Source organism: Odocoileus virginianus, chromosome 9 (genome assembly GCF_023699985.2).
Source record: "Odocoileus virginianus isolate 20LAN1187 ecotype Illinois chromosome 9, Ovbor_1.2, whole genome shotgun sequence".
Taxonomy (NCBI): Eukaryota; Metazoa; Chordata; class Mammalia; order Artiodactyla; family Cervidae; genus Odocoileus; species Odocoileus virginianus.
Window position 1 is genome coordinate 49,066,830 of NC_069682.1, and position 19,050 is coordinate 49,085,879.

The window sequence follows — 19,050 nt, forward strand, 5'->3', positions numbered from 1 at the left end:
CAGTGCACGGACTTCCAATTGTGGTGGCTTATTTTGTTGCAGAGCATGAGCTTCAGTAGTTGCCGAGTGTGGGCTCGAGGGCACAGGGGCCCAGTAGTTGTGTTGTGTGGGCTTAGTTGCTCCATGGCATGTGGAATCTTCTGGGACAGGGGACCAGAACCCGTGTTCCCTGTGTTGGCCGGAAGATTCTAATCCACTGTACCACCATGTTCTTTTAATTAATCTAAAAATTACACCTGTTCTTTGGAAGATATTTTAAAATACAGAAAAATTTTAGGATAAACCATTAATTACCATTCATTCCACCACTCCGAGAATACCCTTGTAGGATACTTAGCTGTGCATATTGTTTTTAATGGGACCACACTTGGCATAATATTTCAGCCCATAGTATAAATATTTTCTCATGTCAATATGTGCATCAATGAGATTCAAAATTCTTTTAGTCTAGGAACCCTTTCTTTAAGAGACCATTTTCCAAAAGCCCAGTGGGTAATCATTCCATAATCAGTGGGAAATTCTTAACGAAATGGGAATACCAGGCACCTTACCTTCCTCCTAAGAAACCTGTATGCAGGTCAAGAAACAACAGGACTGGACATGGAACAACAGACTGGTTCCAAATTGAGAAAGGAGTACATCACGGCTGTATATTGTCACCCTGCTTATTTAACTTATATGGAGAGTACATCATATGAAATGCTGGGCTGGATGAAGCACAGGCTGGAATCATGATTGCCGGGAGAAATATCAATAACCTCAGATATGCAGATGACACCACCCTTATGGTAGAAAGCAAAGAAGAACTGAAGAGCCTCTTGATGAAGGTGAAAGAGGAGAGTGAAAAGGCTGGCTTGACACTCAACATTCAAAAAAACTAAAAACAAAGATCATGGCATCCAGTCACATCTACTCCAGGGCAAACGGATGGGGTAACAATGGAAACAGTGACAGACTTTATTTTCTTCGGCTCCAAAATCACTGTGGATGGTGACTGCAGCCTTGAAATTAAAAGACACTTGCTCCTTGGAAGAAAAGCTATGACAAATCTAGACAGCATATTAAAAAGCAGAGACATTATTTTGCAGACAAAGGCCCATCTAGTCAAGGCTATGGTTTTTCCAGTAGTCATGTATGGATGTGAGAGTTGGACTATAAAAAAGCTGAGTGCCGAGGAATTGATGTTTTGGAACAGTGGTGTTGGAGACAACTCTTGAGAGTCCCTTGGACTGCAAGGAGATCAAACCAGTCAATCTTAAAAGAAATCAACCCTGAATTTTCATTGAAAGGACTGATGCTAAAGCTGAAGCTCCAATACTTTGGCTTCCTGATGCAAAGAGCTGACATATTGGAAAAGAACCTGATGCTGGGAAAGGTTGAAGGCAGGAGGAGAAGGGGGATGACAGAGGATGAGATGGTTGGATGGCATCACCAACTCCATGGACATGAATTCCAGTGAGTTCCGGGAGATGGTGAAGGACAGGGAAGCCTAGCATGCTGCAGTCCATGGGGTCGCCGAGTCAGACACGACTGAGTGACTGAACAACAAGGATTATACGGCCTGCCAGGTGCCAAACATCCCTCCCCTCCCCATACCTGTTCTCTTTAGATGCTTCAGGTATTGCATAGTGTAGGGGAACCACCCTCATTGCCCTAGGCCCCTATTGAAGGACACTCAGCTTGCTCTTCATTTTTCATTGTTATTCAATATTATAAACATACATCTGTATGTACTTGTATCATCTTAAGAGAAATTTCTAGAGGTAGGATACTGGGGTTAGAGAGACCAAGCTCAGGCTCGGGCCTATTTGAGGTACTGGGAGACAGGGGAGAAGCAAATGGTCTGCTACCTGTTCTTCAAAAATTCAGTCAGCTTCAGAAAATGAGATTTAGGAAAAGGAAAAGAAGATTTCAATAAAGCCTGTTCTGTCCAGCAGTTTCTCTTTAGGAATTCATTCTGTGCATATCTGTTGCATCATTTAAAAGCTAATAAATGTACAGCATTAGGAAACTGAGTAAATATATCTTCAAATAAAAGAAAGCAAGGTATAAAACACTGTTTTATATACTATTTGTAGATTTATAAAAATATGGTCATACAATTGAATATATAGATACACACTGTTCACTAGAGTAGCCCATGAGGTTACTGAGCACTTGAAATATGGCAGTTCCAAATTGAGATGTGCTGTGTGTGTAAGATGCACATTGGACTTTGAAGGCTTAGTATCAGGAAAAAAAGTATGTAAAACATTTCATTAACAATTTTTATATCAATAACATGTTGAAATGATAACTTTAAAAATCCATTACATTAGGGACTTCCTTGGTGGTCGCTAGCAAAGTAATGCTCAAAATTATCCAAGTGAGGCTTCAATAGTACATGAACTGAAAACTTCCAGACGTTCAAGCTGGATTTAGAAAAGGCAGAGGAACCAAAGATCAAATTGCCAGCTTCTGTTGGATCATAGAAAAAGCAAGAGAGTTCCAGAAAAACATCTACCTCTGTTTTATTGACTATGCCAAAGCCTTTGACTGTGTGGATCACAATAAACTGTGGAAAATTCTTAAAGAGATGGGCATACCAGACCACCTGACCTGCCTCCTAAGAAATCTGTATGCAGGTCAAGAAGCAACAGTTAGAACTGGACATGGAACAATGGACTGGTTCCAAACTGGAAAGGAGTATGTCAAGGCTGTATATTGTCACCCTGCTTATATAACATATGCAGAGTACATCATGAGAAATGCCAGGCTGGATGAAGCACAAGTTGGAATCCAGATTGCTAGGAAAAATATCAATAACCTCAGATACGCAGATGACACCACCCTTATGGCAGAAAGTGAAGAGCAAATAAAGAGCCTCTTTATGAAAATGAAAGAGGAGAGTGAAAAAGCTGACTTAACACTCAACATTCAAAAAACAAAGATCATGGCATCCGGTCCCATCACTTCATGGCAAATAAATGGAGTAACAATGGAAACAGTGACAGACTTTATTTTCTTGGGCTCCAAAATCACTGCAGATGGTGACTGCAGCCACGAAATTAAAAGACGCTTGCTCCTTGAAAGAAAAGCTATGAGAAACCTTGAGAGCCTATTAAAAAGCAGAGACATTACTTTGTGGACAAAGGTCCATCTAGTCAAAGCTATGGTTTTTCCAGTAGTCATGTATGGATGTGAGAGTTGGAAAGCTGAGTGTGAAGAATTGATGACTTTGAACTGTGGTATTGGAGAACACTCTTGAGAGTCCCTTGGACTGCAAGGAGATCAAACTAGTCAATCCTAAAGGAAATCAACCCTGAATATTCATTGGAAAAACTGATGCTGAAGTGGAAGCTCCAATACTTTGGCTACCTCATGAGAAGAACTGACTCATTGGAAAAGACCCTGATGCTGGGAAAGATGCAAGGCAGGCAGAGAAGGGGATGACAGAGGATGAGACGGTTGGATGGCATCACTGACTCAATGGACATGAGTTTGAGCAAGCTCTGGGAGATGGTGATGGACACGGAAGCCTGGCAAGCTGCAGTCCATGGGGTCACAAAGAGTTGGACATGGCTGAGCAACTGAACAGACTGACTGGTGGTCCCTGTGGCTGGGACTCCACACTCCCAATGTGTAGGGGTGATAGTATTGGTCCCCAGTTGGGGACCTGGATCCTACATGCCATGGCTGAAGATCCTGCATGCCACAGCAAAGATCCAAGATCCCAGGTGCTCCAATTGAGAGCTTGCATAACCAAATAAATAACTAAAATTATTAAAAAGTTCTCAAGCTGAAATTAAAAACAATATATTAGGTTAAATAAAATATTAAAGTTTCATCTGTTTCTTGTTACTTTTTTAAATGTGCCTACTAGAAAATTTTAAATTACCTATGTGTCTTCCATATTGGTTAGGACTGTTTAGACTAAACTCGGAAAGAATATGCAACATATTCACTATAGTGACTGGGGAAGAGTCCTGAAGATTTGTCTGGGGTTCATGATCTACTTTTGTCACATCCCCACCTTCCTCATCCCTCTCAGATGGGACTAGGGTCTTCTCATTCCCTCTTCCATGTTTCTCCTGGCCTGCCCCAGCCCCCAGTGCCAGGCCCTCCTTTATGCCACCCCCTCCCACCCCCTGCTACTGCTCCTTGGCCTAAAGGATTGGAGCTGTATGGGAAGGGGCAGCACTGTATGCAGTGCCAGCATTCTTGAGCTGTGACCTGATAAGCTGGAGGCCACCTCTTCCCTGGGAAGATGGGGTGCAAAAACAGCTTACTCCCCACTAGCTTTTGAGTGCAGCCTTCCCACCACAGTCAAGGACAGCAAGCTCACTGGCAGGTGATCAGATAATTAGAAGATGCTCAGTTAAAACTAGTGACAAATTCAGCCTCCCTGATCGAAGAAACACCAATTAAACATTGGCACCAAGTTAGCCAAATCATCAATAGGCATTCCATAACTGGGTTCTGAGACTGCTGACACCCTCCTTTGTCCTCACTGCCAAAACTCATGACTAGACCAATCCTTAGAGCCTCCTCTGGAGCTGCCAGAAGAAACTGGGCGGCTTGGGATCACATCTAACCGGGGACCCCCGGAAACACTGCCTAGTTATGTGTCGGCCCCCACCAAGGGTCCACCTCCAGCACCGGGGGCTCCCCGTGGGAATTACTCTGGGGGCCACCCCAGGAGCTGCCAGTCGCGGGGTCAGGGAAGCTGGGAGAGTAGATGTACCTAGGGTGAATCTCCACTCCACCATCTGCACAATCATGTGACCTTGAAAGAGTTAATGAACTTCTCTACGTCTCACCGTCTCTGTCGGTAAAGTGGAACGGCGAACACAAATCGCATTGCACAACTGTATTCCGCAGATTCTTGGAATGGAGGCTCTCATGATGCCAGCCGGTACTTGTAAGTGATGTTAAAGGGCGGGGTCCCTCTGAGGCTACTCTAGGAAGTTGTTGTCTCTCCTGAGGCCTTATTCGCTGGGGGTGGGGGGTGGGTAGCTCCAAACCACACACTGAGAATCGGAATTTGAGAAGCCCGGCTCCTCAAACCTTGGCTGGGAGGGAGTGCGAGGGTTAATTCCTCGATTTCTCCACCCGACCCCAAGCCTGGAACTGGGCGAGGCCGGGCTGGTCCAGCCTCCGCGCCTTCCACCACACTGGCCCCGCCCTCTGTCCCGCCTCTCTTCTTTACTGCGCCCCCATTGGCGGCGTCCGGCGGCGCGGCCGCTGTTATTTTTCGAATATATAAGGAGGTGGAGGTGGCAGCCTCTGCTGGAGGCTTCCTGGGCTGGTGGCCTGTCCCCGTGTCCCTCCTCCCTTCCCCACCCTCCCCACTTCCCTCTCCTCTCTCGCTCCTGCCCCGTTGCTCTTCCTCCCTCCCTTCCCCTCCACCCCGGGCCGGCTCCCTACCTCGTCCAGGCCAGCTGTGCCCGGCGTCTGTTGGTCGCCCTACGCCAGGCCCGCCCGCCCCACCTCGATGGAGCTGCCCCAGCCGGAGCCCGTGGCAGGCTCGGCTCTCAGTCCGGCCGGCATGCGCGGTGGCGCCCAGCGTCCTGGCCACCTCCCGGGCCTCCGGCTGGGGGCTCATGGCCTCCTGGGGTCTCCGGAGCGCGCGGCCACTTCGTCGCCGGTCACCACCCTCACCCAGACTATGCACCACCTCGCTGGGCTCGGCAGGTAGGGGGCCCCAGGGATGCTCGGGGTGGGGTGGGAGGCCCGCACTAGGGTTTGGTCCCAGGCCTGTCGGGAACCCGGCATGGGTGCCAAACGGAGAGGCATCCCAGACACAGCCTGCTTCAGGGCTCAGAATCGAGCTGCGCTGCTCACACCCTCCGAGTGACTTGTTCTTGGATGCCACAAGCCTCTGGAGACCCTCTTCCCCACCTCCACCATGCTGCCTCCCTAATCTTGGCCCAAATCTCCACCATTTTGCCCCAGGCAGGGGATCCTGAGCCTGGAGGATTTGAGGGTGGTCCTGTTCCCTCCATCCTCAGTTCTTTCCTGGGGTAAAGGGGTTAAACACTGGTCCTGTTCCCTGAGCAAGTCTGCAGCTCCAGGCTGGGTTGTCCTTGAAGCAATAAAGACCAAAGGCTTGGCCATTCCTCCAGAAAGGCTTGTGGGTGGGCAGGGACCTGAAGAGTTTAGGGGATGGCCCTCTAGGGCTGTCTGCTGCCCCACCATTCCCCAGGATGGTCCCAACCCACCTCCTTGCTCTTGCCCTGGGTTCACCTTCCCTACACCCAGGAGAACCTTTAATCAATCAGCAAAGAGAAGACACTTAGGGCCTCTGTAGAAGGCCTGAGAAGAGGGTAGATCCTTGATGCCATTACCTCCCTGGGACAGTGCAGTGACTGGAAGGGCCCTTCAGAGGTTGGGGGGCTGGCGGTGTTGGTGGGAACATGGGCCAGCCAGCCCTTGAGCCCCACATTTACCTTTCTCCTTCCCTGGGTCCCTGCTCCCTTCCCAGCGAGACCCCAAAGAGTCAGGTAGGCAGCCTGCTCACATGCCTATCCCTGTCCCGTCGGGCGTCTGAATCCTCCCTGTCGTCTGAGTCCTCTGAATCTTCTGATGCAGGTGAGGCCCAGGGGTTCCAGGGGAGTTTGGGGGGCTACCTGAGCCTCCCCACTTCCCTGCTGATCAGACTAACATCCTCACCACAACCTGATGGGACCCCAGCAGCCTCCCCCTGCTCACTTCTGGTGGGGCACACCACACCCAGCATGGACTGGCTGAGCAAGGCGGGTGCTGGGTGGGTTCCTCCGAGAGAGATGAGATCTTACTATTTAAAACTAGGTGCAGAAGTCCTAAACCACAGCCCCACCTGGGAGGCAATTAGGCTGAAAGTCTGTCATTTTATAACATTCACTTGCCTTCAGCTTTAACTTTCATTAAAAGCTGTAATCTCTTCTAGAACAAATTATTTTAAATCAGTTCAAGAAAAATGCTTAGCCGAATTTTGGTTTAAAGCCTAAACTTTAGGCTTTATAGTTTCCATAGTAATAGGTGATTCCATAGTAAATAGGGGATAGAGCTCTGTGTAACTTGGCAATGTGTCAGGCCTTGGGGTCTATGGGTGGATTTTCTTTCAGTTTGTAATGTATCAAGACCTAAGATAAAAACAGGTTTTTCCCCCTTCTCTGAATAGGGTTGGGACATGGTAGGGAAAAGTGTGCAGGAAATGCCACCACTTTCAAACCAAGGCACTCTGTCTCTCAGGTCTGTGCATGGACTCTCCCAGCCCTATGGACCCCAACATGGCAGAGCAGACGTGAGTAGAGAAGAGGGACCACACGGTCAAGGAGGGGAACCTGCCCTTGGAAATCTTAGTTCCACCCTAAACTCACTAGGGGAGCTTGGAGAGCAGACAGACCTCTTTGAACCCTCATATAGGGGCATTAATTGACCTTCCCATGTACTGGAATCCTGCTTGTCTCAGGGAAGGGTCTACTATCATGGGAGCAGCTTAGAATGGGTTCAGGACCAGGGTGGAAGGAACAGTAGCCACAGGGAGCCCCTTGCGGGAATATAGGACTGTATGTGCCCTTTCTGCCTATACACAGATTTTTTTTTTCCTGTGAATTATCACAATTTTAAAATATGGTCCAACTAATTCAAAGTTTTTAATTTACTCTAGGCCAAACAAAACAGTTGCTGCAAGCTGGTTTGGCTCTTGGCCCTCCTATCAGTAACCACTGGTTTCAGTGACATTTCACCTGCTGGCCAACCCTTGGACCAGGCCCTTTGTGAAGGAGAGTGGAGAAGTTGGGGGGCTCTGCTCAACACAGTTCTCTGCTTCTTGGTTGTGGGGCATGAGTAGTACCTTGCGGAGCACAGCTGTTCCATCCAGCTGTTCAGGCCCCAGCAGGGAGAGCAGCTGTCAGGCCTTCCTGGGAACAGCAGGCATCCCCAGCCTGGGCTGAGGGACTGAGGATTTGGGTTTAGGGCGGTGGCTCTCTTTCCTCCCATTGCCTTTGATCAGACTGGGCTGGGCTGCAGGTTTGTTCATAAACAGGAAATGAGGAGAGCATTGGGTGATGGTGTGGGGACCGCAGGTTGGGTTTTGATGATAACACAGAGCTGTCCCTGCTTTACCCCTAGGGCCCAGGTGCAGAATGAAAACCAAGCCAATTAAATTGGTCATCCTGGTGCCAGGTTGGCTGCATACAGCCACCCTGCCCCACCTTGGGGGGGGGGGGGTGCCCATCCTCTTGACACTTTAGCCCTCATTTTCCCACCACCAACACTGCACCTGCCTTAACGGTTACACAGAAAGAAGTGTGTGTGTGTGTGTGTGTGTGTGTGTGTGTGTGTACACATAGACACACAAAAGCCCTGCCTGGCAGGTGGTTCCTGGTAACATAGCTAGGCTCAGAAGGAACATCTGTTGGAATTCTTTGCCTGCTGGCCTCTTCTAAGGCAGGAGGGGGGCGGGGGGTGGGACAGAGGCTGGGTCCTAAAATTCCACAGGAGGGAGGAGAGGTTATGACCTTGAACATTTGTCACTGGGGGGTCTGACATGGCAGACCGGGGCTGATCCAGGGATACACTGAACCAGGCCCCTGTCCTGGAGGAGCCAGGACTACCCCACACAAGGGGAGGGAAGCCCTGCCTTGCTGGTATCCAGGCCCTGGAGACACCCCCATTTTCAGGACAAGGGCTGTCATGGGATGGATGGATGCCTTTCCTGGCAGCCATATGGCCCTGCTGAGGTGATTTGCATACAGGTGGAAGGCCTGTGGGCAGGCTGGTGAGACCGTTGCCTTGGTAACTCCTCAGCTACCCCGAGACCTACCCCAGCTGTCTCTGTCACTGCCATTCTTCCGGCCTCTTCCATTTAGGGCAGCTTTTAAAATCCCAGGCTGCCTCTTATCTCCCTCTTCCCCTATACCTGGGCCCTGATAGGTGCTGCATTCTTCCTACCTCCTCTTTCCCCTGGCTACAAGGCTCCCCTGGGCCTTGTGGACTGAGGACCAAAGGCTGGGGATAGGCAATGGGCTGTGAGGAGACCTAGGTTGAATGGGACCCTTCTCTGTCCTAGGTTTGAACAGGCCATCCAGGCAGCCAGCCGAGTTATTCGAAAGTAAGTGCTTTGGCCTTCATTGCACGGGCTCCCCTGCCCCGTGTGGGTGGTATAGGCCCCAGGATGTACAGGGCTCTGTGGTGGAGGGGCAGCCTGCATATTCTCCGTCACAGCCTGACTCTCCAGCCCTAAGGTATCCCTGTTTCCTTCTGCAGTGAGCAGTTTGCCATCCGACGTTTCCAGTCCTTGCCGGTGAGTGTCCTCTGAGGCCCACTGGGAGACTTGGGCCTGCTGGCCAGGATTGTAGGGGGCAGGAGGGACCTGGATTGGTTCTCAGAGGGCAGACTTGAAGCAGTTGGGTGTCCCTTGTCTGGCTATGGGAGCTGGGGGAGTTGGAGCCGGGATGGGAGAAGGTAGGGCCTGGGCTGGCACTCGAGGAATGCAGCCTTCTGTACCTACTGCCCTCCTGGCTCTCTAGGGGAAGCTTCTGGGCCACAGTCCTGTGCTACGGAACATCACCAACTCCCAAGCGTCTGGCACCTGGAGGAAGAGTGAGGCGTGTGACCAAGCTGCCCATGGCTCTGGGGAGGACAAAGAGAATGTGCGTTTCTAGAAGGCCAGAGTCGAAGCACTTCAGGGAGAGAGGGGGGCTTACTGGAGTGTTTTCTGGCATTTGATCATGCACCCCCCCCCCCCCCTCGTATTGCCTACAGAATGGATTTGTCTTCAAGATGCCGGGGAAACCCACACATCCCAGCCACTCCTGTGCTCTTGGGGAGTGGGCCAGCCGCAGAGAAGCCTTTGCCCAGAGGCCAAGCTCGGCTCCCGACCTGATGGTATACCAGGAGAGCTGACCCATGCAGGGCAGGCATGCACGCAGGGCAGGTGCCTGTGAAGGCAGCCCGGGGAACTTGGGGGTGATCCTGAGCCCTGAGGCAGTGGGAACCTTATTTCTCAGAAGATTAAGATGGAGACTTGTCTCAGGACCCCATGTTGAGTCTCCTCTGTCTGTTCGTCACCCATGCAGTGTCTCACCCCTGAGCGGAAGATGGAAGTAGAGGAGCTGATCCCCCTGGCCCGATGCCACTTTTCTCTGACCCCCTCCACAGGGGCTGTTGAGGAAGATGATGGATTCGTGGATATCCTGGAGACTGACTTAAAGGTAAACAACCTTGCCTTGTCAGGGCCCCTACCTCTCCCCTCCTGAGATCTCCTGAAAGAGGTAAGCTCTGAGCTCCTACAGTAAGACTATGAGCTCCTACAGTAAGACTATGACCTCATTTCAATGTCAGAAGAAGAACTGGAGGTAACTGAGTCACAGCCTGACCTCTGGCCAATCAGAGAAGAGGAAGTGACTGGTGCTGCAGTGGAGGGTGGATGGGCAGGGCAAAGGGAAGCCTGGTCTTCCTGCATCGCCATGCTTCTCATAGCTATGCAAGTCCCTCCGGCGAGTGGGGCCCCGCAGTTTCCTGGTCCTGGGGGCTGCCCTGTGTGGAGGTGTGAGCAGGGTCACCAAGGGCTGTTGGCCTGGAGTTTTGCTGGGAGAACTGGGAAAACTGCCCTGGAGGACTCGGGGCCTTAGGGGTTGGACCTGTGCCTGCGAGTGTGACCATACCCTTGCTGATCTGGCCTCAGGAGAATGATGTAGTTCCCCCAGGCATGGAGAGCCTCATCAGTGCCCCACTGGTCAAGACCTCAGAAAAGGAGGAGGAACAGGTGAGCCCCTGGATAAGCCCCTCAAAACTTGGGAGTGGTGGGGCCCTATCCTCTGAGTGAGACTGGGATGGAAAGCAGGGGCTAAGAACGCTGACCCTGGACCTGCTGCCTCTGCCAGGACCTCATCATGTACAGCAAGTGCCAGCGGCTCTTCCGCTCTCCGTCCATGCCCTGCAGTGTGATCCGGCCCATCCTCAAGAGGCTGGAGCGCCCGCAGGACCGGGATCTGCCTGTACAGAACAAGCGGAGAAGGAGCGTGACCCCTCCAGAGGAGGAGCTGCGGGAGGCTGAGGAACCCGTGAGTACCCTCCTCCCTGGCTGGGCTGCCACCCTCCAAGTCCACCCTGTAAGCCCTTCTCAGCTGGGTTTGTAGAGGGGGGCAGGGTGCAAGGAAGGGTAATATTAACCAGATGGGGCACTGAGGGGACAGCCTCACCCCTGACCCTGGCTGCCACTTGCCTCACAGAAAGCCCGCATTCTCCGCTCAAAGTCTCTGTGTCATGACGAGATTGAGAATATCCTGGACAGTGACCACCGAGAACTGATCGGGGATTACTCCAAGGTACCAGCAGTGGGACCCTCAGGAAGCTTGGTCCCTTACCATGTGGCCCCTGAACCCAACAACTACTTCAGTGACTCCCACTCTCCCAGAAGCCCCTCATTTTGTCCTTTGCATCTTATCCTGTATTCTCACCCAGACTGCTCTCTCTGGCTCTCTTTGATCTCTTATCTCAAATCTGTCCAGGGCATCAATGGTATCTCCACCTTGGAGAAGATTTCCATCTTGCTTGGAGCCTCCTGGGGCCTGCTTGGCAAGGCATGGGGGCAGGAGGCATGAAGGGTTCATATCCTCTGCTCCCCACCTTCATTTCCCCTTGGAAGGTTGTTTTCTGGGGATCAGACCCTAGAGGCACTTCTTGGTTGCTCTGGGAACCAGAGCTTAATTTGAAAACCAAAGCAGATACTTCCCTGGTGGTCCAGTGGCTAAGACTCCACGCTGCCAATGCAGGGGACCCAGGTTGGATCCCTGGTCAGGAAACTAGATCCCACATGGTGCAACTAAGAGTTCATGTGCTGCAAAAAATCCCACATGCAGCAGTGAAGATCAAAGATCCCATGCAACTAAGACCGGATGCAGCCAAATAAAACAAATAAATAAATATTTTTAAAAAAAGGGAAAGTCAAGCAAGTTTGGCTTTCAGACTTGAGGAAAAATTCATTTTTCTCAGGTTCCTGCTCTTGCCAATGTCACTGTCTCTCTCCCCTTCTCTTCAGGCCTTCCTCCTACAGACTGTGGATGGAAAGCACCAAGACCTCAAGTACATCTCACCAGAAACGGTATGCAGGGATGAGCTATTTTTCGGTGCCTTTGGGACTTCTGTTTGCTTGTTAACCTCCCCTGGAGTCAGGCTACAAGAGCTGGGTCAGCCCCTACCTGCCAGCCTGAACCGCTGGGACCCACCTCCACGGCCTCCTGCAGGTGGTGGCTCTGCTGACAGGCAAGTTCAGCCACATCGTGGAGAAGTTTGTGATTGTCGACTGCAGATACCCCTATGAGTATGAAGGCGGGCACATCAAGGTGAGACAGGGTGACGGGAAAGGCCCTGAAGACTCATCCAGTTCTGTCCTTCCTCTGCCCAGAGGATGCGCCCTCTCCTGGGGTAGGATCTGCCCTTCAAGAGGTGGAGTCACTCATCTGAAAGATGGGGACCGCACAGGGCAGGGTCAGCCGCGCACATCTGCAGCCTGACCTCTGGCTTCTCTGGCAGACTGCTGTGAACCTGCCTCTGGAACGGGATGCCGAGACCTTCCTGCTGCAGAGCCCCATCACACCCTGCAACCTGGATAAGAGAGTCATCCTCATTTTCCACTGTGAATTTTCATCTGAGCGGGGCCCCCGCATGTGAGTCCTGGCTCCGCCCAGCCAGCGAGTGCTGCTCCTCACCTTCCCTGTTTAGGCTTTCGGGTGCTGGAACCATCCAGTGGCCAAGAGGCATGAGCCCAGCCCCGGTCCCTCCTTGACCTGGGCCTCTTATTTCACCTTGGAGCTTGGAGCAGACCTTATCCCTGCTTCCCCGTGCATGGCACCGTCCTCCTGTCTCCTCTCATCCTTTCGTCAGGCCTCCCATCTTCCCTCTGTCCATTGCTGCCATCCCCACAAAACCTAATTCTACTTCTCCAGCGGTGTCCTTAAAATCCAAAGGCCCTGTCCCAGTCCTCAGTGATGCTGACCCTTCCAGGGTTCGATTGTTCTTTCCTCTCTCCATCTCCTCACAAAGCCTTTTCCAGACCTTCTGACTCTTATCTCTTGAACTTGGTTCACTTGTTCTCCCTTCTGCCTCCACTTTCCTGGCCCAGAAGCAATGTCTCGGACAGAGATTTTGTAACTGTCTTCTGGACACAGAGCCCCTTTGATTTGCTTTTTTCTGTCTCCCCAACCTCTTGTGTACCCAGTTAGCCAGACTGAACTAAAAGTGTTCTTGTGGCTGACATTCCTGCAATCAAGCCTTCTGTGGTTCCCAGAGGAGTGGGTGCAGGGAGCAGGTCCCCTGATCCATCCCACTGCACACCCAGCTCTCACCCCCGCATCCCTACTGGTCCCAGGTGCCGTTTCATCAGGGAACGAGACAGAGCCTCCAACGACTACCCCAGCCTCTACTATCCTGAGATGTACATCCTCAAAGGCGGCTACAAGGACTTCTTCCCACAGCACCCGGTACCACGGATGGGGGTGGCCATAGCCTTCGTGGGAGGGTTGGGCTACAGGGAAAGGGGTTGACTAGGCAGTAGCCCTTGGATAAGGAAGGACAGGGTCCTCCCTGAAGTTGCCCAGTTCCCCATGTTGACTGCCCCATCCCGTCCTGCCCTAGACCTTCTGTGAGCCTCAAGACTACCGGCCCATGAACCATGAGGACTTCAAGGATGAACTGAAGACCTTTCGCCTCAAGACACGCAGCTGGGCTGGCGAGCGGAGCCGGCGAGAGCTCTGCAGCCGCCTGCAGGACCAGTGACGGGCCAGCAGCTGTCCCACCCGCCTTGCTTGCTTTGTGCGGCCTGGCCATCGGCCGCCCTGTAGTCTCCGGGGCTGAGGGTCTGCTGTCCAGGGAAAAGACAGTGAGGGTGTCCTGTCTGTCTGCACCAGCCCTGATCCTCTGTCTCACTCCAGTCATGTTCCATATCCTAGGGACACCCCCACCCTCACCCCGGGAGAGCCCAGCCTGCTGACTAAGTGAAATTGGATTAAGTCTAGCTCAAAGGAAGTATTTGTGTCTAACAGGAGCCTTTTTGGTGTTTTTTTCTTCCTTGTTTAGGTTAACCCTTTGTCTTCCTGTATTTGGAAAAGCCTCTTTTTTTCTAAGAGCTTTGTTTATATGTATGTGGCTGAGAGAAAGCTCCAGCCTCCTAGGAGGAGCCACTGCTACCCTCGGAGTTAGCACTGTGTCCCAGGTGCTAACACACTCCTAAGTATGTGTGCCACACTCCCCTTTCTCCTTCCCGTCTCTCCATGTGAACATCTCTAGCACAGGCATGAGCTCTTCCTCCTTCCTGTTTCAGTGTTAGTTGTATGTTTGATCTCTTTTTTTTCCATCTCAGGATAGTTACAGGCTAAGGTTTAGGTTTTCCCTGTCCAGTTGTTAAAGATACAAACATTCATAACCCACTTGGGCCTGGCTTCTTGTGGCTCGGAAAGAGATGTTATCATCCATCGAGGACCCTGGGTGAGGGTTAAGGCCTGCATCCTGAGCCCACTGGAAACCTAGCCCTCACTGCTGTGAACCCTGGGGCCTGAACCCATGTCAGAACTTGCTACTGTCTCGTCACGGACAGACAGGTGGACGAATGGAAGTGTGGATGGATGGTGGATGCATGGATGGCCATAGACCCACAATGCCTTGTCCACAAACCACTGAACTGAAAGCATTTCAGTGAGCATGACTGCCTGCAGCAGGAGTATACATGTGCCTGTCTGTGTGGACAATATCTTTACACTCTAAGATTTGGAGATATTCAAAAGGAAATGTCATGGAAGCAGCTAAACTAAGGCCAGCCACCTCTGGATTCTGAATCTTGGGAAATGGGCAGGGCTTCTTGAAGGCTCTGCTGAGTCATCTGGAAGGGTCTTGGTTCAATAAAGCACTGAGCAAGTTGAGTAAGTAGCATTGTATCCTGTTGAGCCCTTAATAAGACTATGGCAGACCCTAATGGTGGAATACAGCAGAGGCAAGGCACCGGATTGGGACTGGAAGCCTCCTGGGGAAGTGGCCTCATACCCTCTTCCCAAGTCTTGCCAAGATTTTGGATTCAGCCTTCCTGTTCCCCTCATCTGGCTTCTTAAGCACTTCTGGGGTCCACCTTCCTCCTAAATTCTGCACCAAGAAGGCAGGAATGATGTCATCAAGTCTGTTCCCTACAACTGTCAGTGGCTCACCATTGTCTTCAGAATCTTAAAAGTCTCATAAAGTCCTAAGTCTCTTAGTCCTTAAAAGTCTCTAAGTCCTTTAGGACCTAGACCCTCTCCTGCCTCATTCCTCACCTCTTGCTGAATTAAATCCCCCATAGTTGCTGTTCACATTTCCTTGTCCTTGCATCTGCAATATTACACTCAGGAATGCTCTCCCCAATCTGTTATTTCTCAATTTCAAATTCAATTTCAAGATTCAATTTCAAATGTTAATGCTTCCCAGAAGCCTCCCTGCTCTGTTAGGGAAATGACTTTCATTATCCCCAGCACTCAGCAAAGGTTCCACCACTTAGGAAGTGCCAAGGTCAAGGTAAAAGAGTGGGAAAGGGCGGATCTGGGAGAACCAGAAACCTGAATGTGTCAGGAAATCCCCTTGGAATACCACAGCAAACTACTCTCCCCCACACCAGCCCAAATATGAGCTATGATGGTAGGGGCTCCTTTGCAAATGTACAACTAAGACACGCCTGATAAGACACAGAGTGCTCACACAACATGTCAAGTGTCATTCCCACTTTTTGTTAAAGTTCTTCTACCTTGCCACGATTATTTGCTCCATTCTGCAGGTGGGGAAACAGGCTGTTTTCTTGCCAGAGCAGGAAGAAGGGACTTGAGAGTCCTAGGCTGAGTCTAAAGGACACTTACCCTGTCTCTAACTTGTCCCCCTGACCCCAAGTTTCTTAAGCTCCTTTGTCTTCAATCTTGGTCTTGAGCCTGCTGCAAGGGCACAATAGGTAGGAGGGATGATATTGGGGGATGCTGGGCTTCTACTCAGGAAGTGTAGCCCAGAAGACCCCTCCACTGAGCAGGCAGCTGGCACTAAGCCAGCCTTCTCTGGGTGAGGGGATTTGCCCCAGAAAAGGGGAAATACTTGTGCAGACCCCTGAGAAAGAGGAAGTAGAGGGAGAGGAAAGAGAGAGCGAGCCCTGGGCACAGTTCTGCTGAGATTTGCCTGCTCCACCCTGAGTGCTCAAGTGGTCTGGTTTTATGAGGAGGAAGGCCCCTGGATACTCAAAGGGCACTCACCTGCCCCAAGTCACACAGCAGATACAAGCAGAGTAGGTATTCCAGCTGCCCGGGACTTTCACTCTCCACCTTCCCACCTCCCTAAGAGGCAAGAAGGTGGGGCTAGGCTGCCTGGCTTCTGCTCTAAGAGTCCTCTTACCACCCTGGCCATGTGGATCAGATCACAGCGGGAGGAGAAAGCAATGGGGGTGAGTGTCTTAACACCGCCCAGACTGAGCTAGGTGCTGACAGCTGTGGCCACCTCTGCCCCGCTCATAACCCATCATAGTCAGTTGTGATCACTTAGTCTGCCCCCAGATACTTTTACCTAGTGTCTCCTAAGCACACCAGGTCACACATTTAGCTCATTTTGCAGGGGAAACAAGAGGAAGGGACCTTGATCAAGTGAGGACAAGAGTCTTCCCTCAGAGAAGGCCTTGGTCCCTGGGCCTGGTAGACAGGGTGCTAGGGTTCACCTCCAGTTTGGGTTGGGCCAAGACCTCCCTGTCCTGGGAATTTCATAGGATAGGGCAGAGGTGCTGCAGTCCCTACCAGGAAGAGAAGCTATAACTTTGTTCCTGGATGATCAAAAAGAGGGGTGGATCAGGCAAGGAAGCAGTTTAAAATCCTGGGCTGTCAGCCAGTTTTAAAGGTTGTTTTGCTTATGCCAAGTCAGGGCAGGAATTCCCACCTCTGGCTAGGAGCCTGGGAGCAGCCACATGCAGCCTACTCACATGGTTTAAGAGTCACACAGGAGCCTGTGCTAGACCTGACAGAGTCAGGGGGCTGGGGATCATTGGATTTGCTTGCTATTTGTCATTTGCAATGACAATTTAAAAAATGTTTTCTTTTTAAATTGGGGAAAGACTGACATTTCCTCAAAGGTACATATCTTAAACATAGGGCACAGATGTGAGAAGGTACCACACAGCATCCCGGAAGGTTTCCTCCTGCTCTCTCCCAGTTACCCACACTCGAGTCACCACTAGTTGACCTCAATTGTAGTAGATTAGTTTTACCTGTTCTTGAGCTTCATACACTTTTGTGTCTGACTATTTTTACTCAGCAATGGCAGAAGGCAATGGCAACCCACTCCAGTACTCTTGCCTGGAAAATCCCATGGACGGAGGAGCCTGGTAGGCTGCAGTCCATGGGGTTGCGAAGGGTTGGACATGACTGAGCGACTTCACTTTCACTTTTCACTTGCCTTCATTGGAGAAGGAAATGGCAACCCACTCCAGTGTTCTTGCCTGGAGAATCCCAGGGACAGTGGAGCCTGGTGGGCTGCCATCTATGGGGTAGCACAGAGTCGGACATGACTGAAGTGACTTAGCAGCAGTATTTTCACTCAGCATAATGATTTGAGGTCCATCCTGTTTCTTTTACTAATAATTTATTCTCACTGTATGGATATATTCCTAAATTGAATTATTCCTTCTACTTTTTTTCTTCTGGCCTTTAAACATTGGGGGTTTGGGGGCTTGCCATGCATCTTGCAGGATCTTAGTTACCCAACCAGGAATTGAACCTGAGCCATGGCAGTGAAAGAGCAGAGTCCTAATCACTGGATGCCAGGGAATTCCCCGGCATTTATTTGTTTACTTATTTGGATGCACCGGGTCTTAATTGTAGGATCTAGTTTCCTGACCAGGGATTGAACCTGGGCCCCCTGTATTGGGAGCATGGAGTCAGTCACTGGACCACCAGGGAAGTCCCTCCCTAGTCTTTAAATCTTTTAAAAATTAAAGCAAAGATTTACTCTTTTGTGTATATATTTCTGTGAGTTTTGATGAATGTACAGTTTGGTAACTGCCACCACAATTAAGATATAGAACATTTTCATTCTGCCCTTAGATTATTTGAGACTGTTTGAAAATGTGATGGAACTATACCAGGGGTGGAACTGTTGGATCATAGCGTGTATTTTCCACATAGTTCTCCAAGATTGCTGTACCAACTTATCTCCCACCAGCTGTGTCTGAGAGTTTTGTTGCTCCATATTTTCATTAGGATTGGTAAATTTTCATTTTTCTCTTAACCAGAAAATGTGATTGTTTATAGCAAAGAGCTCTGTTCACTGTCCAGTGCTGCATGCACCTACATACTGTGATATGGCAGTAGCAGGAATTTCAGCCTGTTTTCTGACTCTCCTATGTTGAAACACTAATCTTAGTCTTAATTTTTTCTCAAGTCAGATTCTTTAAAAAGTTAAAGTGACCCTTTAGGTCACTGGCTTGTAGGTCACTGGCTTGAGTCCATCCAGTGACCACAGCTCACAGCCATCTAGAAAACTTAATGATTTTTTAGAAGTCTTTATCCCTGGGATTGAACACACAAGCACCCTACTTTCCAGAAGCAATAAAACTGTTGGTACAGAAAGGAAGGATGTTTAGACAAGAAGGTCTGTAGCAATGTGGAATCTGGAAACAATCAGGAGAGGGAAGTTGAGCAATGATGGAGAAGTTGCTGTTCTGCAGCCTTGAAATTCATGCCTTGAGAGAATGTTGGATAATGTCAAGCTACTCAGCCTATTGTTCAAAAGAGACAGTTGGTTATGAGACAGAAGCTAAGAAGCATTCCCACCCAACCCACACAGGAGTTTGTGTGGATGCCAAGCAATGCTGCTAGGATTGCCTCCTCCCCCACCCTGCCCACACCAGCACTCACACCCGGGGGAAGGGTGGTGACCGCAGCTGCCAGGCTCTGAGTCATCCAGGCCTGGGGCAGCGGGAAGGGAAGGGGCCTCACGTGGATGGGTCTGAGCTGCCTCGTGGGGCCTCCTGGCTCTTAGCCCTGCAGGAAGAGCAGCCTTTTGAAAGGACAAATCACAGACTGCCTAGTCCTCCTGGAG

General features: G+C 50.6%; 1 protein-coding gene across 4 annotated transcripts; it reads left to right on the forward strand.

The window, feature by feature from the left end:
* Positions 1-5,239: 5,239 nt before the first annotated feature.
* CDC25B (cell division cycle 25B) lies at positions 5,240-14,882 on the forward strand. 4 transcript variants are annotated; one of them, XM_020877065.2, is made up of 16 exons: positions 5,241-5,673; positions 6,464-6,570; positions 7,213-7,264; positions 9,035-9,076; positions 9,232-9,268; positions 9,495-9,617; positions 9,730-9,852; positions 10,044-10,178; positions 10,652-10,732; positions 10,851-11,030; positions 11,199-11,294; positions 12,008-12,070; positions 12,213-12,311; positions 12,502-12,635; positions 13,337-13,448; positions 13,603-14,882. In XM_020877065.2, exons 1-16 carry the CDS (start codon positions 5,474-5,476, stop codon positions 13,741-13,743), a joined length of 1,725 nt encoding a protein of 574 aa, XP_020732724.1. In that variant the 5' UTR covers positions 5,241-5,473; the 3' UTR covers positions 13,744-14,882. The 4 variants fall into 4 exon arrangements, with proteins under 4 accessions (XP_070328476.1, XP_020732724.1, XP_020732725.1 ...); XM_070472375.1 differs by lacking the exon at positions 9,730-9,852 and having other exon boundaries at positions 5,240-5,673; XM_020877067.2 differs by lacking the exon at positions 6,464-6,570 and having other exon boundaries at positions 5,505-5,673.
* The last annotated feature ends 4,168 nt before the right edge of the window (positions 14,883-19,050 follow it).

What these genes read in the sequence shown, in the direction of transcription:
- CDC25B (XM_020877065.2), top strand. Translation starts at nt 5,474, where the DNA reads ATGGAGCTGCCCCAGCCGGAGCCCGTGGCAGGCTCGGCTCTCAGTCCG. An exon ending in GACGTTTCCAGTCCTTGCCG is followed by an intron (nt 9,269 to 9,494) that starts GTGAGTGTCCTC and finishes CTGGCTCTCTAG; the next exon opens with GGGAAGCTTCTGGGCCACAG. An exon ending in GCTCGGCTCCCGACCTGATG is followed by an intron (nt 9,853 to 10,043) that starts GTATACCAGGAG and finishes TCACCCATGCAG; the next exon opens with TGTCTCACCCCTGAGCGGAA.